The sequence below is a fragment of the Ranitomeya imitator genome, chromosome 1, assembly GCF_032444005.1.
Source record: "Ranitomeya imitator isolate aRanImi1 chromosome 1, aRanImi1.pri, whole genome shotgun sequence".
Taxonomy (NCBI): Eukaryota; Metazoa; Chordata; class Amphibia; order Anura; family Dendrobatidae; genus Ranitomeya; species Ranitomeya imitator.
In genome coordinates, this window is record NC_091282.1 from 623,378,196 (window position 1) to 623,402,540 (window position 24,345).

General features: G+C 42.8%; 1 protein-coding gene across 1 annotated transcript in view; it reads left to right on the top strand.

Annotated features, from left to right (window-relative positions):
- LOC138681220 (scavenger receptor cysteine-rich type 1 protein M130-like) overlaps positions 1 to 24,345 on the top strand; it is a 159,845-nt gene that overhangs the window by 44,392 nt on the left and 91,108 nt on the right. Inside the window, exon 6 of the mRNA XM_069768589.1 lies at positions 23,280 to 23,481. Within this exon, the coding sequence (XP_069624690.1) occupies positions 23,280 to 23,481 (202 nt within the window). The remainder of the gene's footprint in view (positions 1 to 23,279; positions 23,482 to 24,345) is intronic.

Sequence of the window (24,345 nt, forward strand, 5' to 3'; positions counted from 1 at the left end):
ACTGAAGACAGTATAAACAAGGAAATATTCCTTTACGTGGAGAAGTAAGTAATTTTTGTGTGGTACTTATCCGTGAGCTACCAATGTCAGCTCGAACCAATAGGTGTGCAAACTTGGAGGTGTCTTATGACAGATAAGTGGAGGAATCTGAAATTAGGAAACATCCAGATAGGAATTACCAAGGAGTGACCAATGCCTATGAATGATTTTCTGAAATACCTTCATGAAGGGATGATAAGTATTAACAAAGGCCATCCTACGGCAACTGGTCCGTGGCATAGTTGATAGTATAGTATTTGGAGAAGAGTAAAGATATGAGTCAGGATATCCACGGTCCCGAAATTTAGAGGCCATGTCCTCCAGACGTGCAGTATGTTGAATAGGGTCTGACACAATCTGGTTGATTCTATAATATTGTGATCTCGGGAGTGATTTTTTAAAATGCTGCAGATGGGAACAAGTGAAATGTTACAGACTATTCTTGTCTGTTGATTTTACAAAAACATCTGTAAGCAGTGATCTATTCTCGTTGATAATAACTAGGGTATCCAGGAAAGAAATTGTAGTCTGATCATACTGTATGGTAAAAGTCAATTTCTCCAGACTTTGCTTAATTGTCTGGTAAAACGATAAGAGGGAATCAATATTGCCACTCCAGATCAGGAAGATATTGTCTATATATCTCTTCCAGAGTAGACAATATTGCTGGAAGAGAGGGTGAGTATAGACATATTGGGATTCAAATTGTGCCATGAAGATATTAGCATAAAGGGGCGCTACATTACTACCGATTGTGGTCCCATTCAACTGCATTAAAAACTTGTCCTCAAATAGAAAAAAAATCTTAGTCAGTATCAATGTGAGTAACGAAAGTGTGTTAAGTCCGGGGTAAATCGCGTCGGATTATCCAAAAAGTCTTGTACTGCTCGAATTCCTTTCTGATTGTTGATATCTACTATATAAAGCTGAATGTGTGTGTGTATGTGTGTATGTGTGTATATATGTGTGTATGTCCGGGATTGGCATCTGCACCGTCGCAGCTACAGCCACAAAATTTTGCACAGTCACAGGTCTGGACCCCGAGAGCGTCATAGGCTATATTGTGAGGCGAAATTTTAACCCCGTGCGTTCCAATTCACCAAACAATTTTGCCCCTATCTACATAATGGGGAAAAAAGTGAAAGGAAAAGTGTTGGAGGCGTCGCAGCTACAGAAACAAAATTTTGCACAGTCACACGTCGGGACACTGAGAGCGTCATAGGCTATGTTGTGAGGTGAAATTTTAACCCCGCGCGTTCCAATTCACCAAACAATTTTGCCCCTATCTACATAATGGGGAAAAAGTGAAAGGAAAAGTGTTGGAAGCGTCGCAGCTACAGCAACAAAATTTTGCACAGTCACATGTCTGGACCCCGAGAGCGTCATAGGCTATGTTGTGAGGTGAAATTTTAACCCCGCGCTTTCCAATTCACCAAACAATTTTGCCCCTATCTACATAATGGGAAAAAATGACAGCTGCCAGATGTGAACAAGGGGGACTTAAAGAATGAGAGCGATGGCGCCAAAGAGTATATACCGATCAGTTGCTAAGGTGGGGCCTCGACATGGGATACTCACCACACACGGGGATATGAACACACACAAAATGCGCCACACACTACCACGTGCTTGAACACATATTACCCTATATACAGGAGAGATGACACACAGGTATATACTATTTAGAGGAGGAGATGACATATAGGTACATATATATACAGGAGGAGATGACATACAGGTATATACTATATACAGGAGGAGATGACATACAAGTATATGCTATACAGTGGGGCAAAAAAGTATTTAGTCAGTCAGCAATAGTGCAAGTTCCACCACTTAAAAAGATGAGAGGCGTCTGTAATTTACATCTTAGGTAGACCTCAACTATGGGAGACAAACTGAGAAGAAAAAATCCAGAAAATCACATTGTCTGTTTTTTTATCATTTTATTTTCATATTATGGTGGAAAATAAGTATTTGGTCAGAAACAAAATTTCATCTCAATACTTTGTAATATATCCTTTGTTGGCAATGACAGAGGTCAAACGTTTTCTGTAAGTCTTCACAAGGTTGCCACACACTGTTGTTGGTATGTTGGCCCATTCCTCCATGCAGATCTCCTCTAGAGCAGTGATGTTTTTGGCTTTTCGCTTGGCAACACGGACTTTCAACTCCCTCCAAAGGTTTTCTATAGGGTTGAGATCTGGAGACTGGCTAGGCCACTCCAGGACCTTGAAATGCTTCTTACGAAGCCACTCCTTCGTTGCCCTGGCGGTGTGCTTTGGATCATTGTCATGTTGAAAGAACCAGCCACGTTTCATCTTCAATGTCCTTGCTGATGGAAGGAGGTTTGCATTCAAAATCTCACGATACATGGCCCCATTCATTCTTTCATGTACCCGGATCAGTCGTCCTGGCCCCTTTGCAGAGAAACAGCCCCAAAGCATGATGTTTCCACCACCATGCTTTACAGTAGGTATGGTGTTTGATGGATGCAACTCAGTATTCTTTTTCCTCCAAACACGACAAGTTGTGTTTCTACCAAACAGTTCCAGTTTGGTTTCATCAGACCATAGGACATTCTCCCCAAACTCCTCTGGATCATCCAAATGCTCTCTAGCAAACTTCAGACGGGCCCGGACATGTACTGGCTTAAGCAGTAGGACACGTCTGGCACTGCAGGATCTGAGTCCATGGTGGCGTAGTGTGTTACTTATGGTAGGCCTTGTTACATTGGTCCCAGCTCTCTGCAGTTCATTCACTAGGTCCCCCCGCGTGGTTCTGGGATTTTTGCTCACCGTTCTTGTGATCATTCTGACCCCACGGGGTGGGATTTTGCGTGGAGCCCCAGATCGAGGGAGATTATCAGTGGTCTTGTATGTCTTCCATTTTCTAATTATTGCTCCCACTGTTGATTTCTTCACACCAAGCTGGTTGGCTATTGCAGATTCAGTCTTCCCAGCCTGGTGCAGGGCTACAATTTTGTTTCTGGTGTCCTTTGACAGCTCTTTGGTCTTCACCATAGTGGAGTTTGGAGTCAGACTGTTTGAGGGTGTGCACAGGTGTCTTTTTATACTGATAACAAGTTTAAACAGGTGCCATTACTACAGGTAATGAGTGGAGGAAAGAGGAGACTCTTAAAAAAGAAGTTACAGGTCTGTGAGAGCCAGAAATCTTGATTGTTTGTTTCTGACCAAATACTTATTTTCCACCATAATATGCAAAAAAAATGATAAAAAAACAGACAATGTGATTTTCTGGATTTTTTTTTCTCAGTTTGTCTCCCATAGTTGAGGTCTACCTATGATGTCAATTACAGACGCCTCTCATCTTTTTAAGTGGCGGAACTTGCACTATTGCTGACTGACTAAATACTTTTTTGCCCCACTGTATATAGAAGATGACATGCAGGTATATACTATATGCAGGAGGAGATGACACTCAGATATATACTATATACAGGGGAGATGACACACAGGTATATACTATATACAGGAGGAGATGACATACAGGTATATCTAATATATAAAGCTGAATGTGTGTGTGTGTGTGTATGTGTGTATGTCTGGGATTGGCATCTGCACCGTCGCAGCTACAGCCACAAAATTTTGCACAGTCACACGTCTGGACCCCGAGAGCGTCATAGGCTATGTTGTAAGGTGAAATTTTAACCCCGCGCGTTCCAATTCACCAAACAATTTTGCCCCTATCTACATAATGGGGAAAAAAGTGAAAGGAAAAGTGTTGGAGGCGTCGAAGCTACAGCCACAAAATTTTGCACAGTCACATGTCTGGACCCCGAGAGCGTCATAGGCTATGTTGTGAGGTGAAATTTTAACCCCGCGCTTTCCAATTCACCAAACAATTTTGCCCCTATCTACATAATGGGAAAAAATGACAGCGGCCAGATGTGAACAAGGGGGACTTAAAGAATGAGAGCGATGGCGCCAAAGAGTATATACCGATCAGTTGCTAAGGTGGGGCCTCGACATGGGATACTCACCACACACGGGGATATGAACACACACAAAATGCGCCACACACTACCACGTGCTTGAACACATATTACCCTATATACAGGAGAGATGACACACAGGTATATACTATTTAGAGGAGGAGATGACATATAGGTACATATATATACAGGAGGAGATGACATACAGGTATATACTATATACAGGAGGAGATGACATACAAGTATATGCTATATATAGAAGATGACATGCAGGTATATACTATATGCAGGAGGAGATGACACTCAGATATATACTATATACAGGGGAGATGACACACAGGTATATACTATATACAGGAGGAGATGACATACAGGTATATCTAATATATAAAGCTGAATGTGTGTGTGTGTGTGTATGTGTGTATGTCTGGGATTGGCATCTGCACCGTCGCAGCTACAGCCACAAAATTTTGCACAGTCACACGTCTGGACCCCGAGAGCGTCATAGGCTATGTTGTGAGGTGAAATTTTAACCCCGCGCTTTCCAATTCACCAAACAATTTTGCCCCTATCTACATAATGGGAAAAAATGAAAGGAAAAGTGTTGGAGGCAAATTGACAGCTGCCAGATGTGAACAAGGGGGACTTAAAGAATGAGAGCGATGGCGCCAAAGAGTATATACCGTTAGTATATAAACTGTTAACCTCAAGGGTGACTAGATAACAATCAGCTGGGACTTTTTAAGGTCACCTATGAATGTCAGAAAATGGGATGTATCCTAAAGAAAAGATGGGATATACCGTAAAAGGGGAGATAAAAATTTTTCCAGAACCATTGCCAAGGGAGAAAGTAGTGAACCGTTTGATGCAACGATAGGTCTACCAGGGGGGTGAGTGAGATTTTTGTGGATTTTAGGAAATGTATAAAATAAGGAACAAATCGGATGTAGATTCATCAAAAATTCATTTAATTTATTATCTATAACTCCCAGCGAACAGTAATAATGGACCATTGTACGAATTTCTTTGGCAATGTTGTAAGTAGGGTCCTTGGCGATGGGAAGATAAGTATCAGTATCAATCAGCTGTGAGCATATCTCGTCCACATAGTATTGTCTATCCATCACCACTACTGCTCCTCCTTTATCCGCAGGCTTAATCATCAAATGTTTGTTTGATCTTAAGTTATTAATAGCCAATTTCTCTGTTCTTGAGAAATTATTGAAGATATGAAGTTTACCATGCTTGATGTCTAAAAGATGATTATGGACATCCTTACGTACCAAAGTGATATAAGTTTCTACTGGATGATATATTTGAGGGGGAGAGAAACTGCTATGTCTAGATAGATTTAATTTATTCAAAGTGAGTGTATCATCAGGAGAATCCTTGACTATAGTAGAATCAGTCATGCAAGGCTGTCCAGCTGTTTGGCTACTGGAAATATGTGCCTTAAGACGAAGGGATCTAAAAAAGTGATTAAGTTCCTGATCCAACCTAAAATCATTAAAAGTTCATACACCATGTTCCAAATTATTATGCATTATGACATTTTTCTCGGATTTTCCTAAATGGTCGGTGCAAATGACAGTCAGTCTAATAAAAGTCATCACCCGCTAGAAGTATACATCTAATTTTATTGAAGAAACCTCCCAATGATAACAGTATAATCTCCAAAATGAATAAAAACTCAAAATGCACTGTTCCAAATTACAGTATTAGGCAAAGTAGACTTTCTAAAAACGTTATATGTTTTAACCCCTTAATCCCATATGACGTACTATCCCGTCGAGGTGCCCTGGGACTTAATTCCCAGTGACGGGATAGTACGTCATATGTGATTGGCCGCGCTCACGGGGGGAGCGCGGCCGATCGCGGCCGGGTGTCAGCTGCCTATCGCAGCTGACATCCAGCACTATGTGCCAGGAGCGGTTACGGACCGCTCCCGGCACATTAACCCCCGGCACACCGCGATCAAAGATGATTGCGGTGTGCTGGCAGTGCAGGGAAGCATCGCGCAGGGAGGGGGCTCCCTGCGGGCTTCGCTGAGACGATCGGTACACGGTGATGTACTCACCGTGTACCGAGCGTCTTCTCCCTGCAGTCCCCGGATCTAAAATGGCCGCGGGGCTGCATCCGGGTCCTGCAGGGAGCACTTCCGGGTCAGGAGCAGGCTGCAGCTGCAGCTCTAATCCTGCCCGGCTGTTTGTCAGATCACCGATCTGACAGAGTGCTGTGCACACTGTCAGATCAGTGATCTGTGATGTCCCCCCCTGGGACAAAGTGAAAGAGTAAAAAAAAAAATTTCCACACGTGTAAAAAAAAAAAAAAAAAATTCCTAAATAAAGAAGAAAAAAAAATATTATTCCCATAAATACATTTCTTTATCTAAAAAAAACAAAAAAAACAATAAAAGTACACATATTTAGTATCGCTGCATCTGTAACAACCCATCTTATAAAACTGTCCCACTAGTTAACCCCTTCAGTAAACACCGTAAGAAAAAAAAAAAAAACGAGCCAAAAAACAACGCTTTATTATCATACCGCCGAACAAAAAGTGGAATAACACGCGATCAAAAAGACGGATATAAATAACCATGGTATCGCTGAAATCGTCATCTTGTCCCGCAAAAATCGAGCCACCATGTAGCATCATAACCAAAAAAATAAAAAAGTTATAGTCCTCAGAATAAAGCAATGCCAAAATAATTATTTTTTCTATAAAATAGCTTTTATCGTATAAAAGTGCCAAAACATAAAAAAATGATATAAATGAGATATCGCTGTAATCGTACTGACCCCAAGAATAAAACTGCTTTATCAATTTTACCAAACGTAGAACGGTATAAACGCCTCCCCCAAAAGAAATTCATGAATAGCTGGTTTTTGGTCATTCTGCCTCACAAAAAATCGGAATAAAAAGCGATCAAAAACTGTCACGTGTCCGAAAATGATACCAATAAAAATGTCAGCTCGTCCCGCAAAAAACAAGACCTCACATGACTCTGTGGACCAAAATAAGGAAAAATTATACGTCTCAAAATGTGGAGACGCAAAAATTTTTTTGCTATAAAAAGCGTCTTTTAGTGTGTGACGGCTGCGAATCATAAAAATCCGATATAAAAAAACGCTATAAAAGTAAATCAAACCCCCCTTCATCACCCCCTTAGTTAGGCTAGGTTCACATTGCGTTAATGGGTTAACGCTAAAGGACAGCGTTGCACGGCGAAAATGTCACAATTATTGCCGTGCAACGGGTCCGTTAGCGCACCCATTGACAGCAATGTGATTTTCGGGTGTAGTGCATCGCTAGAGCGTGCCATTTTCGGCTCGCGCTAGCAAGGTGCCGTTCTTTCGTGGCGCGCCTCGGACGCTGCTTGCAGCGTCCGCGGCGCGCCCGAGGTCCGATCCCCGATCTTCCAGAGCGGGGACGTTAACGCGACCACTAAACGCGACACCTAAAAAGACATTACGTTAGCGCAATCCGCTAGCGCTAGCGCTAAACGGATTGCCCTAACGCAATGTGAACCTAGCCTTAGGGAAAAATAATACAATTTTAAAAAATGTATTTATTTCCATTTTCCCATTAGGGTTAGGGATAGGGTTAGGGCTAGGGTTACGGTTAGGGCTAGGGTTAGGGTTTGGATTACATTTACGGTTGGGATTAGAATTAGTGGTGTGTCAGGGTTAGGTGTGTGGTTAGGGTTACCGTTGGGATTAGGGTTAGGGGTGCGTTTGGATTAGGGATTCAGGTAGAATTAGGGAGTTTCCAATGGTCAGGCACATCAGGGGCTCTCCAAACGCGACATGGCGTCCGATCTCAATTCCAGCCAATTCTGCATTGAAAAAGTAAAACAGTGCTCCTTCCTTTCCGAGCTATCCCGTGCGCCCAAACAGGGGTTTACCCCAACATATGGGGTATCAGCGTACTCGAGACAAATTGTACAACAACTTTTTGGGTCCAAGTTCTCTTGTTATCCTTGGGAAAATAAAAATTTGGGGGGCTAAAAATCATTTTTTGTGGAAAAAAAAAATGAATTTTTATTTTCACGGCTCTGCGTTATAAACTGTAGTGAAACACTTGGGGGTTCAAAGTTTTCACAACACATCAAGATAAGTTCCTTGGGAGGTCTAGTTTCCAATATGAGGTCACTTGTAGGGGGTTTGTACTGTTTGGGTACATCAGGGGCTCTGCAAATACAACGTGACGACTGCAGACCAATCCATCTAAGTCTGCATTCCAAATGGCGCTCCTTCCCTTCCGAGCTCTGCCATGCGCCCAAACAGTGTTTCCCCCCACATATGGGGTATCAGCATACTCAGGACAAATTGGACAACAACTTTTGGGGTCCAATTTATCCTGTTACCCTTGTGAAAATACAAAACAGGGGGCTAAAAATCATTTTTGTGAAAAAAAAAAGGAATTTTTATTTTCACGGCTCTGCGTTATAAACTGTAGTGAAACGCTTGGGGGTTCAAAGCTCTCAAAACACATCTAGATAAGTTCCTTAGGGGGTCTAGTTTCCAAAATGGTGTCACTTGTGGGGGGTTTTAATGTTTAGGCACATCAGGGGCTCTCCAAACCAACATGGCGTCCCATCTTAATTCCAGTCAATTTTGCATTGAAAAGTCAAATGGCGCTCCTTCCCTTCCGAGCTCTGCTATGCGCCCAAAAAGTGGTTTACCCCCACATTTGGGGTATGGTCGCACTCAGGACAAATTGCATAAAAAATTGGGGGCGAAAAGATCATTTTTGTGAAAAAATATGATTTTTTTATTTTTACGGCTCTGCATTATAAACTTCTGTGAAGCACTTGTTGGGTCAAAGTGCTCACCACACATCTAGATTAATTCCTTAAGGGGTCTACTTTCCAAAATGGTGTCACTTGTGAGGGGTTCCAATGTTTAGGCACATCAGGGGCTCTCCAAACGCAACATGGCGTCCCATCTCAATTCCAGTCAATTTTGCATTGAAAAGTCAAATGGTGCTCCTTTCCTTCCAAGCTCTGCCATGCGCCCAAACAGTGGTTTACCCCCACATACGGGGTATCGTCGCACTCAGGACAAATTGCACAACAACTTTTGTCGTCTAATTTCTTCTCTTAACCTTGGGAAAATAAAAAATTGGGGGCGAAAATATAATTTTTGTGAAAAAATATGATTTTTTATTTTTACGGCTCTGCATTATAAACTTCTGTGAAGCACTTGTTGGGTCAAAGTGCTCACCACACATCTAGATAAGTTCCTTAAGGGGTCTACTTTCCAAAATGGTGTCACTTCTGGAGGTTTCAATGTTTAGGCACATCAGGGGCTCTCCAAACGCAACATGGCATCCCATCTCAATTCCAGTCAATTTTGCATTGAAAAGTAAAATGGCGCTCCTTCCCTTCCGAGCTCTGCCATACGCCCAAACAATGGTTTACACCCATATATGGGGTATCAGCGTACTCAGGACAATTTGGAGAACAATTTTTGAGGTCCAATTTCTTCTCTTACTCTTGTGAAAATAAAAAATTGGGGGCGAAAAGATCATTTTTGTGAAAAAATATGATTTTTTATTTTTACGGCTCTGCATTATAAACTTCTGTGAAGCACTTGTTGGGTCAAAGTGGTCACCACACATCTAGATAAGTTCCCTAGGGTGTCTACTTTCCAAAATGGTGTCACTTGTGGGGGGTTTCAATGTTTAGGCACATCAGGGGCTCTCCAAACGCAACATGGCGTCCCATCTCAATTCCTGTCAATTTTGTATTGAATAGTCAAATGGCGCTCCTTTCCTTCTGAGCTCTGCCATGCGCCCAAACAGTGGTTTACCCCCACATATGGGGTATCATCGTACTCAGGACAGATTGTACAACAACTTTTGGCATCCATTTTATCCTGTTACCCTTGGTAAAATGAAACAAATTGGAGCTGAAATAAATTTTGTGTGAAAAAAGTTAAATATTCAATTTTATTTAAACATTCCAAAAATTCCTGTGAAACCCCTGAAGGATTAATAAACTTCTTGAATGTGGTTTTGAGCACCTTGAGGGGTGCAGTTTTTAGAATGGTGTCACACTTGGGTATTTTCTATCATATAGACCCCTCAAAATGACTTCAAATGAGATGTGGTCCCTAAAAAAAAAATGGTGTTGCAAAAATGAGAAATTGCTGGTCAACTTTTAACCCTTATAACTCCCTAATAAAAAAAGTAGACATATGGGAAATGTTACTTATTAAGTATTTTGCGAGATATATCTCTGTGATTTAAGGGCATAAAAATTTAAATTTGGAAAATTGTGAAATTTTCAAAATTTTTGCCAAATTTCCGTTTTTTTCACAAATAAACGCAAGTTATATCGAATAAATTTTACCACTACCATGAAGTACAATATGTCATGAGAAAACAATGTCAGAATCGCCAAGATCCGTTAAAGCATTCCAGAGTTATAACCTCATAAAGGGACAGTGGTCAGAATTGTAAAAATTGGTCCGCTCATTAACGTGCAAACCACCCTCGGGGCTTAAGGGGTTAAAGAACTGAAAATGCTCATTTGTGGAATTTGCAGCGTTAGGAGGTCACATTCACTGAAGAAAAAATCTATTAAACTCCAAAACATCCTAACAGGCCAAGAAACATGTTAACATAGGAACCCTTCTTTGATATCACCTTCAAAATTCTTGCATCCATTGAACTTGTGAGTTTTTGAAGAGTTTCTACTTGTATTTCTTTGCATGAAGTCAGAATTACCTCCCAAAGCTGCTGTTTTGATGTGAACTGCCTCCCACCCTCAGATATTTTGCTTGATGATACTCCAAAGATTCTTTATAGGGTTGAGGTCAGGGGAAGATGGTGGCCACACCATGATGTTATCTCCTTTTATGCCCATAGCAGCCAATGACTCAGAGGTATTCTTTGCAGCATGAAATGGTGCATTGTCATACATGAAGATGATTTTTCTTCTGAAGGCACGTTTCTGCTTTTTATACCATGAAAGAAAGTTGTCAGTCAGAAACTCTATATAGTTTGCAGAGGTCATTTTCACACCTTCAGGAACCTTAAAGGGCCCTACCGGCTGTTTGCCCATGATTCTGGCCCAAAACATAACTCCTCCACCTACTTGCTGACGTCGCAGCCTTGTTGGGACATGGTTGCCATTCACCAACCATCCTCTACTCCATATATCTTGACCATCCAGGGTTGCTCGACACTCATCAGTAAGCAAGACTGTTTAGAAATTAGCCTTCATGTATGTCTGGGCCCACTGCAACTGTTTCTGCTTGTGAACACTGTTTAGGGATGGCCGAATAGTAGGTTTATGCACCACAGCAAGCCTTTGAAGGATCCTACACCTTAAGGTTCGAGGGACTCCAGAGGCACCAGCCGCTTCAAATAACTGTTTGCTGCTTTGTAATGGTATTTTGGCAGCTGCTCTATTAATCCAATAAATTTGTCTGGCAGAAACCTTCCTCATTATGCCTTTATCTGCATGAACTCTGTCTGTGCTCTGTTTCAATCACAAATCTCTTCACAGTATGATGATCACTCTCAAGTTTTCGTGAAATATCTAATGTTTTCATACCTTGTCCAAGGCATTGCACTAGTTGATGCTTTTCAGCAGCAGAGAGATCCTTTTTACTTCCCATATTGCTTGAAACCTGTGGCCTGCTTAATAATGTGGGACATCATTTTTAAGTAGTTTTCCTTTAATTAGAATCACCTGGAAAACTAATGATCAAATGATGATCCTCGAGTTTATTTGAAAACAAAACAATAAAATTTTTATGACACTTAAATCAAATTTGCATAATAATTTGGAACATGGTGTAATGTGACTGCTGACAGGTCACTGATCCCTCACTGACCTGCCCCCAAGTGTGCATAATGAATATACTAATGTGTGTATTTGAAATAAAGCATGTCGCTTAATAAAAATGGCGACGCCTGCTCACTTTCTCTTATCAGTTAGTGGTTATTATCGACCTGTGTTGCAAAGGAAAAAATCACCATCAATATGGCGCCATTGGACCGCCTGCGCAGCCCAAAAAATGTACACTACAACAAAATTGTGCCAGCCGCGGCGCTTGCATAGTAGCACCATCTCTCCATACGCAACAAATGCTACTGTGCATGCGCCGCCTCTGGCGCCATTTTGTTGTAGTGTAAATTTTGTTTTACTGCAGCAACAAAGAGTTGGGAGAGGGGCTTGCGCAGTAGCATCTATCTCCTGCCATGAGATGCTACTGCGCAAGCTCCGCTGCCGGCGCCATTTTGTTGTAGTGTACATTTTTTTGCTCTAGCAACAAGTAGGCCGCAGCGGCACTTGCGCAGTAGCATCTATCAAACACTATAGATGCTAATGCGCAGGCACACCTGATGGCGCCATACTGATGGTGATTTTTTTTCTTTGAAACACAGGAAGATAATAGGCATAACCAATAAGAGAGAGTGCGCAGGTGCCACAGGCACTGCCATTTTGATTAAGTGACATGCTTTTCTTTCAAATACATACATTAGTATATTCATTTTCCAAACTAGGGGGCAGGTCAGTGAGGGATCAGTGACCTGTCAGCAGTCTGCATTAAGAATATTTCATCAGAGCACCACATGAAGCCACCCCACAGGCCGCCCCAGAGCACGAGCATATCTTTAACACAGAACTAAATATAAATATTTATAAGCAGCAACAAGATGGATCTCATCAACCAAGGTATTATTTTATTCAGTATAGCGGCGCTGACCAGACACTGTGTGTAGGTTACTATGCACAATCCTGCTGACAGTTTCCCTTTAAGGGCCCAGTCATTTTTGGCACCTAGACATCAAAAGTGAAAGCTTCTCACCACTGTCAAAGAACCACTACTGACAAGTCTTAAGAAAGGCATGAAAAAAATGCCCAGAACATTGTAAGATATCAGTATTCAATACGGCGTTGAATGTAATACAGTTTCCACAAATTGCAGAAACTCCTATGACTGCTGACTTCCTTTACTTTAGATGTATGTTATATGATACTTTTGGCAGGAGCGCACAATGACTAGTCTAATATACTTATTCTTTTTCCCTTCTTTATCCATGTTTCTTCATTTTGTCACCCTATCTTTCCTTCTCTCTTTCCTCCTTCCCTCTCTGTGTATTACTCTTTTTTTGTTTTCTTTTGCTTTGTTTCACTCAATCTCTTAACTATTCCTTTCTTTTTCCTTCCTCCATCCCTTTTTCCCTCCCTTCCTGACTTTCACTCAACCTGCTTCTTCCTTCTCTTCCCTCCCCCTTTCCCTTTCATTTTCCCTTTCTTTTATTTACTTCCTCACCTCCCTCTTCTTTCCTTCATTCCTTCTATCCCCATTTCCTCAATACAATTCTTACCTAACTTCCCTCTCTTCCTCCTTTTCTCCATTCGTTGCTTTCCTCCCTCTGTTCCTTCCTTCCTTTCCTCCCTCTCTTCCTTCCTTTTCTCCCTTTGTTGCATTTTTTATTTTCTCCCTTTTTTCCTTCCTTCCATCCATTTTCTCCCTTCCATTCCTCTCTCACTTCTCATTCTCCTTCCTTTTCTCCCTTCCTCCTTCTGTTCCATCATTCCTTTCCTTCTTCTATTCCTTTCCTTGTTATGTTTCTTTCTTCCTTTTCTTCAACATTTTATTCCTTCCTTCCATCCATTTCCTCCAGTACATTCTTCCCTCAATTCCCTGTGCTATACTACGTGGCTGTGCTATATACTACGTGGACTGTACTATATACTATGTGGATTATGCTATTTACTATGTGCACTGTGATATATACTACGTGGGCTGTGTTATATACTATGTGGACTGTACTATATACTACGTGGATTGTGCTATATGCTACGTGGACTGTGTTATATACTACGTGTACTATATACTACATGGATTGTGCTATATACTACGTGGACTGTACTATATACTCCGTGGGCTGTGTTATATGCTACATGGGCTGTGTTGGATACTACATGGCTGTGCTATATGCTACGTGGCTGTGCTACATGCTACATGGGCTGTGTTATATGCTATGTGGCTGTGCTATATACTACATGGGCTGTTATATGCTACGTGGCTGTGCTAACTGCTATGTGGCTGTGCTATATGCTACATGGCTGTGCTATATACTTTGTGGGCTGTTATATGCTACGTGGGCTGTGTTATATACTACATAGTTGTGCTATATGCTATGTGGCTGTGCTATATACTATGTGGCTGTGCTATATACTTCGTGGCTGTGCTATATAATACGTTACTGTGCTATGTGCTATGTGGTTTTGTTATATGCTACGTGGCTGTGCTATGTACTACGTGGCTGTGTTATATACTATGAGGCTGTGCTATATACTATGTGGCTGTGTTATATACTATGTGGCTGTGCTATATACTACTTGGGCTGTTATATGCTACGTGGCTGTGCTATATGCTATGTGGCCGTGTTATATACTACGTGGCTGTGCTATATGCTACATGGGCTGTGCTATATGCTTTGTGGGCTGTTATGTGCTACGTTTACGTTTACTGAACAAGTTAATATATAATCACATATGAAATGTATATAAATAATGTATATTCAGCTCCAATAGGAGACTACACAAATAAAATCACAAATGTTAAAAGAATAAACAAGGTTAAAAAACTATTTTATATAACTGCAGAGAAACAGGACACAGTGCGGCTTTTGGATGGATCTTATCACTGTGCAGGAAGACTGGAGATCCTCACAAATAATACATGGAGCAGAGCCTTCAGTGACCAATGGAGTGACAATGAGACCCAAGTTGTGTGCAGAGAATTACATTGTGGTCAGGCAGTTGGTTCATTTATTACAACATCCCCAACCGGAACCAATGGTCATGTGTATCTCAGTGGAAAATGTCAAGGAAATGAGACACGATTGTCAGAGTGTTCTGTTACTGGATCATTGGATTTAAAGGCATGGAATGATCAGGGAAAAGATATCAAAGTCATTTGCTCAGGTATAGAAGGATAAATCTGATATGGCTAGATCAGAGATTCAGAACCTATCTGACCCAGACATTGACATTCAGCTCTGAGAGATGGCATGCAAGAAAAGAATTCATATCATCCCTTTTTGTGCCCCACTGAAAGTAATTCTTCCCTATCATTCATAAAGGAATAATGCCCTGAGTGCTTACAAACATGCGTGGAGGAATGTGGTAGCATCATCATTCTGCCTGCATTGAGATGCAGACATCTAATGCCTGATCCACCATCCTCTAGGCTGCAGACTTTAAGGCTGCCGTCACACTAGCAGTATTTGGTCAGTATTTTACCTCAGTATTTGTAAGCCAAAACCAGGAGTGGAACAGTTAGAGGAAAAGTATAATAGAAACATATGCACCACTTCTGAATTTATCACCCACTCCTGGTTTTGGCTTACAAATACTGATGTAAAATTCTGACCAAATACTGCTAGTGTGACAACAGTCTTAAAATTACCAGCGGTCTACAAGGCGCAGAGTGCTTGAGTAAGGAGATCACAACTTTCTGCTTTACCACAGGTTATACCAGCATTATTTCTTGTAGATGCTGAAGCAATTGAGCGATGCTTTCCCAAGCAGGCATTTGTGAACCACTCATCATTGACCCAAGAACTACAGATTGGGGATCATTGGCTATAGAATATATTACAACCAATGGCATGTCATACGTAAAATGTCATGCTAAAGTATGTTACATTTACATGTTTGTCCATTAAATACAGGAGGAACACGTCTACAACTGGTAAATGGTCCTGGCCGATGTGCTGGAAGAGTGGAGATTTATCACAATAGAAGATGGGGAACGATCTGCCAAAAGTCCTGGGACAAAGCAGATGCAGATGTGGTTTGTAGGCAGCTGGATTGTGGTTCTGCTATCAAAGCTACAACTAAAGATTATTATGGAAAAGGAACTGATTTTGTCTGGCTGGCTGATGTGAAATGTGTAGGCAACGAAACAAACATCTTGAACTGTCCGTCAAGTGAATTTGGTCAGCGAACCTGCTCTATCTATAAAAATGCAGGTGTGATATGCTCAGGTAAAAACAATTTCACATGTTTTTATAATAAATTTCTGTTGTGTCATACGTTAGCGTTATTTAAGATGCATAGAGCTATAGAGACATACTTTGAAGCTCCTTGAATCAAGATGTAAAATATGCAATCTTCTACTGGTGTTCTATTACATGCCAGTTGAATTTTCTGAGAGCAGTCTATATAGCTTGGAAAGCTCCTTCTGCCAGAAGTGGACTTCCCGAGACCAACCACAGACCAATAATATTCAAACACGTCTGAGCACAAATGAAATTACAAAAGCAAACAAACCTTTTGATCACTGTTAATCTAAACGGGAAGTTGACCGGAGATTTATACTGTCACAACATGGGTAGCACGGATCATACACTGTTGAGTTATTGCAGACATGTACTTTTTAATCTAAAACACCACAGTCTTTCTGGGAAAATATAATGTGAAAATCTGGCAGTGAACAATGTGTCTCGGATGACACTTTCTCCCAACTCCATTCCCTTAGATTGATACAGTTAGGGCCAGAAATATTTGGACAGTGACACAATTTTCGCGAGTTGGGCTCTGCATGCCACCACATTGGATTTGAAATGAAACCTCTACAACAGAATTCAAGTGCAGATTGTAAAGTTTAATTTGAAGGGTTGAACAAAAATATCTGATAGAAAATGTAGGAATTGTACACATTTCTTTACAAACACTCCACATTTTAGGAGGTCAAAAGTAATTGGACAAATAAACATAACCAAAACAAAATATTTTTATTTTCAATATTTTGTTGCAAATCCTTTGGAGGCAATCACTGCCTTAAGTCTGGAACCCATGGACATCACCAAACGCTGGGTTTCCTCCTTCTTAATGCTTTGCCAGGCCTTTACAGCCGCAGCCTTCAGGTCTTGCTTGTTTGTGGGTCTTTCCGTCTTAAGTCTGGATTTGAGCAAGTGAAATGCATGCTCAATTGGGTTTAGATCTGGAGATTGACTTGGCCATTGCAGAATGTTCCACTTTTTGGCACTCATGAACTCCTGGGTAGCTTTGGATGTATGCTTGGGGTCATTGTCCATCTGTACTATGAAGCGCCGTCCAATCAACTTTGCAGCATTTGGCTGAATCTGGGCTGAAAGTATATCCCGGTACACTTCAGAATTCATCCGGCTACTCTTGTCTGCTCTTATGTCATCAATAAACACAAGTGACCCAGTGCTATTGAAAGCCATGCATGCCCATGCCATCACGTTGCCTCCACCATGTTTTACAGAGGATGTGGTGTGCCTTGGATCATGTGCCGTTCCCTTTCTTCTCCAAACTTTTTTCTTCCCATCATTCTGGTACAGGTTGATCTTTGTCTCTTCTGTCCATAGAATACTTTTCCAGAACTGAGCTGGCTTCTTGAGGTGTTTTTCTGCAAATTTAACTCTGGCCTGTCTATTTTTGGTATTGATGAATGGTTTGCATCTAGATGTGAACCCTTTGTATTTACTGTCATGGAGTCTTCTCTTTACTGTTGACTTAGAGACAGATACACCTACTTCACTGAGAGTGTTCTGGACTTCAGTTGATGTTGTGAACGGGTTCTTCTTCACCAAATTAAGTATGCGGCGATCATCCACCACTGTTGTCATCCGTGGACGCCCAGGCCTTTTTGAGTTCCCAAGCTCACCAGTCAATTCCTTTTTTCTCAGAATGTACCCAACTGTTGATTTTGCTACTCCAAGCATGTCTGCTATCTCTCTGATGGATTTTTTTCTTTTTTTTCAGCCTCTGGATGTTCTGCTTCACCTCAATTGAGAGTTCCTTTGACCGCATGTTGTCTGCTCACAGCAACAGCTTCCAAATGCAAAACCACACACCTGGAATCCACCCCTGACCTTTTAACTACTTCATTGATTACAGGTTAATGAGGGAGACGCCTTCAGAGTTAATTGCAGCCCTTAGAGTCCATTGTCCAATTACTTTTGGTCCCTTGAAAAAGAGGACGCTATGCATTACAGAGCTATGATTCCTAAACCCTTTCTCCGATTTGGATGTGGAAACTATCATATTGCAGCTGGGAGTGTGCACTTTCAGCCCATATTATATATATAATTGTATTTCTGAACATGTTTTTGTAAACAGCTAAAATAACAAAACTTGTGTCACTGTCCAAATATTTCTGGCCCTAACTGTAGCTCTCTCCCTTTGTAGAGTGGGGAAAATAAGTCTTTGATACACTACCAATTTTACAAGTTTTCCCACCTACAAAGAATGGAGAGGTCTGTAATTTTTATCGTAGATACACTTCACCTGTGAGAGACAGATTCTTGAAAAAAAATCCAGAAAATCACATTATATGATTTTCACATAGTTAATTTACATTTTATTGCATGAAATAAAAATGTGATAAAATAGAAAAACATAATTTAATGATTGGTACAGAAATCTTTGCAATTGCAGAGGTCAGACATTTCCTGTAGTTCTTGACCAACGTTGCACACACAGCAGAAGGGATATTCATACTCCTCCATACAGACCTTCTCCAGAACTTTTAGGTTCTGGGGCTGTTGCTAGGTAGCATTGAGTTTCAGCTTCCTTCAAAGATTTTCTATTGAGTTTAGGTCTGGAGACTGGCTAGGCCACACCAGAACCTTGAAATGCTTGTAACGGAACTACTTCTTACCTGTAATATTCCACCGGCGCTTGATCCATAAAATGTTACATTTTCAAGCAGCCTCTCTGGATAACAGGAACCACCTGCTGTCAAACATTATGAAATGTATATGTACTAAAAAAGGTTCCACTTAAACAGTTAAAAAATATATGTGCCAAACTAGATGTATGATCTGTCCTCACACAAGAACTAAGGGTTCAAGGGCAAACATAGAGATAATGTTGCTCTTTAAGCCCCAATCTGAGGAATGGCTATCATTAACTCTCTGCCCCAACATGTCCGACTATCAACCACAGTCGGATCCTTCAGACGGAACCTGAAAACTCATCTCTTCAGGAAAGCCTACAGCCTGCACTGACACCGCTGCTGCCTCACCAACACCGGAGCTACCGCCTCACCAACACTGGAGCTACCGCCTCACCAACACCGGAGCTACCGCCTCACCAACACCGGAGCTACTACCTCACCAACACCGGAGCTCCTGCAACCCTCAACCTACTGTTAGGTCTCGAGTTCCCGCTTCTGCACAGGGGGAATCTCGAGCCATCTCCGCTGCGGTCTCCCATTCTTATCCAGCCGCAGTGGAGTCTGCTCAGCAGGGACGTCGGTCCCAGCGTCTTGCTCAGTCTCACTCTGTACAGAGAGTTACTGCTGCTTCTTCAGCTTCTGCTATTAAACCCAGTGCTGGTCAGCAGCGAGCGGACTTCTCTGGGACTAAGTCCTTGTCTGCACACACTGAGCATGCCCAGGGCAAGATCTCCCGTTGGAGATCGAGGGTCATGTGCTCAGGCTCTGCAGCACATTCCATTGGTCCTTTTGGCAGGTCTTGGAAGGGCAAAGTTTCCGTGGCCACTTCCTGTGCTGCAACTATATAAACTGCGCATGACCGCACGGCCATGCGCTAGTGTACATTTGCTTACGTGTGTTTGTTGTGAGTGCAAGTCGTCCTTGGATACCCCTTCCCTATTGAATGTCTGTTCACGGAAGGTGTATGGTTGCTATCTAGCGCCCGACTTATCCTACAGCACTAATCACACGTTACAGCGTCCAGTTGCTGTGACCGCCAGTACGGCGCCGTGCACTTCCTCTGTGCTTTCCTTACCCAAGCCTGGGTGGTTAGTGGCGTTCGTCAGTGCGGCACCGCATGCACTCTTGTGCCAAAATATTGTTATTCAGCTTCCTTACACACCCAGTTGCGGTGTTGTGCCAGCAAGGGTCTAATCGGACTTCAATCCTAGTTGGGGTTGAGTTCGCTGACTACTTGCTCGCCTTCTATGTGCGGTACCGCGATCCTGTGACGCAACAGGATCGCTTCCTTCACGCTGGGTGAAGTTTAACCCACGTGTGTATACTTATGAGTACCGCCATATAGTCCGTCATTACTTAGCAGCAGGTTCCATCTCTGCACGGTGGACCCCGGGCTGCGAACGCACCATACTCTATCTGTCTTATTATTTGGTGCGTTCCGCTAGCCCTAACACCTACTGTCTCCTTCTCCATAATCCTGTAGAATGTAAGCCCGCAAGGGCAGGGTCCTCGCCCCTCTGTATCAGTCCGTCATTGTTAGTTTGTTTACTGTATGTGATATTTGTAACTTGTATGTAACCCCTTCTCATGTACAGCACCATGGAATCAATGGTGCTATATAAATAAATAATAATAATAATAATATTAATGTCGGAGACCCAAACAGTGATATATCAAATGTGCCTCCTTTGAACTGAGTTGAAATGGTGGCACTGATATTGTGTATCAACCAGGAATCCGGGATTCTAAGGTGCTATTTAAATAAGAACAACACAAGCAGAATAAATAAAAAATAAAAATAGTCCACTACAATCCTTTCCTAATGACTCTAATAGGTTGAAGACCAACAATGGTATGAGCAATAATCAAAAAGTGATTAAGTGTATTTCATATATGTAACCATAAGATGCATAAATGAAGCTACCTTTGTAGCAGAGAGTGTTCCCTTGTTGAATGAACGGTCTGGTCTGCAGACGTATTTTAGGAAAGCTGGGCATGTGTTTGAGAATAGCTGGGTAGGTCGGTAGTTTGAAGGCTTTGAGTGGGGGCAGCTGTAGAAAGAAATGTGTCAGGAGGCAGTGTTTACATGGCTGTTGGCCTGGTTCTCACAGCTGACCCATCAGTCAGCTTAGGTCAGACAGCTGAAAGTGATCACATATGGCAATGTGCCTTCCTGTGCCACGTGATGTGAAGGAATGGACTTGTATATATAGAACACTGAGCACAAGGAGGTAATAGTGCCTGCAGAGGAAGATCTGTTGAAGAAAGTAATATGACAGTACCCGACCGCTGGCGGCTCAGCTGTATTATCACATGAACACACGCACACAAACCTGGGTAATTTAGAACGTCTCTGTGGGTCCCCATATTATTATTTGTAATGATGAATACGATGAAATGAAATGATAGTGACTGACCTGTCTTGTATTTATCCAGGAAAGGTATGAATAGATTCAGATAGATCTGAGAGGGCTAAGCTAGACCAGGTGAGCTAGAGCGTTGCCCCGGCCGGTGCCATGTATCAAGCTTCACCTCGGAAACAGACTGAGCAGAGATTGCCAGTCTTGGTAGAGGTAGTGACGTCACTCCCGCACCTGTAGTCGGGTTAGAATGATAGCAAGCACCTAATCCTACGCGTTTTGGGAGCTTTGGCTTCCTTCATCAGGGATTATAATAGCCCTACTAATATAGGTTCCGTAAATACCACGATCCTATAGAGAGATGTCAACTGACTCATATTTAATTAAGCTACATGCTCATCAAGGGGATAATGTGTAAATATACAGGAATCTTCCACTGACCACTAACCATAAAGTTGATTCAATAAGTCACTAATAATGTAAAAAAATTACATATATATAATAAAGGATATATAATGGAATAGAGTAAAGAGAGGTGGGTGATCTTCCTCCACACTTTTTCTCTGGAATACGATAATTCTGAAAGAAGTAAATGTTGCATATGATAATCCACTAACAGTGAGTGACTAACATTTTTGGGGGTTAATTGTCAGAGGTATAAGTTGTGTAAAATAAGAAATATGAGGATTTTGGAGGGGGGGAAGTTCTATTGAAAACCAAATAGTTCAACATCATTGTTTAAGCCATGCGGTTTTACTGTGTTTAATTTGAAGATCCATTCTGTCTCTATTCATGACATTTTTTTAAATATAATCGCCCCCCTCCAATTTTTCTTTACAATTTGTATGCCCTATACTTGTATCCATTTAATGTTCCCCCCATGTTTTTCCAAATAGTGTTTTGACAGAAGATGATCTGCTGTTTTCTTAGTTATATTATTAATATGTTCCCCAATCCTTCTAGTAAATTTCATTTTTGTGTGACCTATGTATTTTTTGTGACATGGGCACTCTATGCAATAACTAATTCCCTTGGTGTGACAGGAAACAAAATATTTGTTTTTTATTGACTTGTGATCCTGTTTGAAACAAGTTCCGTTATTAGGTTTTAGCGTACGACATACTTGGCATTTCCTACATGGAAAGAACCCTATCAGCTCCAAGTATGGAGTGGTCAGACCCAGGGGCGTAATTACCACGGTCGCAACGGTCGCCGCTGCGACCGGGCCCGGCGGGTCAGGGGCCATGTTGCAGTGCAGGAGATTTCTCCCTCACGGCAACAGTCAGAGGTGTATCTAGGGGGAGGGGTTAGCCAGGGCATGTGTGAGAAAGGAAGCAGCTCTGGTCAGCATGGTGAGACAGCTTCTCCTGCTCTGCAGCCCCGGGACAGAAGGCGAGAGCGGGGGAGGTGTGGGACAGGATGGAGCTGTGTAAGCAGGAGAAGCTGAGGAGCTGCACATTTACATCCGCCTCCCCTGTACCAGAGAGGATCTTGTGAGATGTGTGTATGAGCTGGTATCATGTGTGTGTGTGTGTGTGTGACCTGTAGTGTGTGATCTGTAGTGTGTGTGTGATCTGTAGTGTGTACGTGCGTGTGTGATCTGTAGTGTGTGCGTGTGTGTGTGATCTGTAGTACATGTGTGTGTGATCTGTAGTGTGTACGTGTGTGTGTGCTCTGTAGTGTGTGTGTATGTGATCTGTAGTATGTGTGTGTGATCTGTAGTGTGTACGTGTGTGTGTGATCTGTAGTATGTGTGTGTGATCTGTAGTGTGTGTGTGATCTGTAGTGTATGTGTGTGTGATCTGTAGTATGTTTGTGTGTGATCTGTATAATGTGTGTGTGATCTGTAGTGTGTGCGTGTGATCTGTAGTGTTTGTGATCTGTAGTGTGTGCGTGTGTGATCTGTAGTGTGTGCGTGTGATCTGTAGTGTGTGTGTGTGTGATTATTATTATTATTCATTTTTCTGTAGTATGTGTGGGTGTGTGTGTGTGTGTGTGTGTGAGGCAGGGGTGTAACTACCACGGTCGCACTGGGCCTGGCAGGTCAGGGGCCCGACAGGGCACCCGACTCCCCCCGCCGCTGCATTGAACTATACTGGCGTCCATGATGCCAGTACATTTCAAAGCAATGATGGAGGAGAGAGCGTCAGCAAACGCTCCCTCTCCCATCATTCCCCTCTGCCTCTGACACTGCGGGTACATGATGACATCACTTCATCGTGCACCCACTCTCTGCAGGACACAGGCAGTGCAGCATCTGCACAGATGATGGTGGCCACCATTTTGGCAGAGCCTGTGGTGGCTGCTGGGTCCGAGGAACATTCAGCTCCAGATCTGGCGGGGGGCACGTGGACCGATCCGCCTAGGAGGGGCATGCCGCAGCTGCTCAGCCATGTGGAGGATCCAGGGATGAACATGGAGGTGTATGGGACCGGCGGCAGTGAGGTGTATCTGCTGCCCGTGTGTCACCATCTTCAGCCCCCAGCATCCCCGGCCCCCTGTGACACCAGCCCCGTTTCCTCCCTGCTCTCCCGTGCCCCATGTCCTCATAGGTCCCCAGGTTCAGGTCATTGTGCTCCTCCAGGCCCCCGTATGCGCCTTGTCACTCCTCCCCTGGTCCCCCAATGCTCCCCATCTCCCATGCCCTGAGTCCTCCTGCTCTCCCCGTGCATTCCCAGATCCTTGTCCCCATGTGACCCGTCTGCCCTGCCCTCAAGTCTCCCCTGTCCCCTTTCTCACCGTGTGTTCCCCCTCTACCCTGTCCTCGTTATCTGTGTGCTCCCTTTTTCCCTGCTCCCAAGTCTCCCCGTCTTCCCCTGTCCCCTTGCAACTCCGTCTACTTGCGTCCCTATCTACTCTGCCCTCGGAGTCCCCTTGTGTCCTCTTGTGCCTGTCTCCCTTGCCTCCTAGTCCCTGTGTGTCCTCTTGTGCCCTTCTCCTCTTCTTCCTGGTCCCCATGAGTCCCCTTGTGCTTGTGTCCCTTGTTCTCTTGTGTAGCCTTGTGTCAGTCTCCCTTGCCCACTAGTCCCTGTGTGTCCCCTTGTGCCTGTGTCCTTTGTCCCCTTGTGCTTGTGTCCCTTGTCCCCATGTGTCCCCTTGTGTCAGTCTCCCTTGCCCACTATTCCCTTTGTGCCCTTCTCCCCTGCCTCCTAGCCCGCAAGTGTTTCATTGTGCCTGTCTCCCCTAGCCCCTTTGTGTCCTTCTCCCCTGCCCCATAGTCAGCATTTGCCTGTGTCTTTCTCACTGCACCTGTATGGAGGGGCTGCATTATATTCTATGGGGGTTACATTATATTGTATGGTGG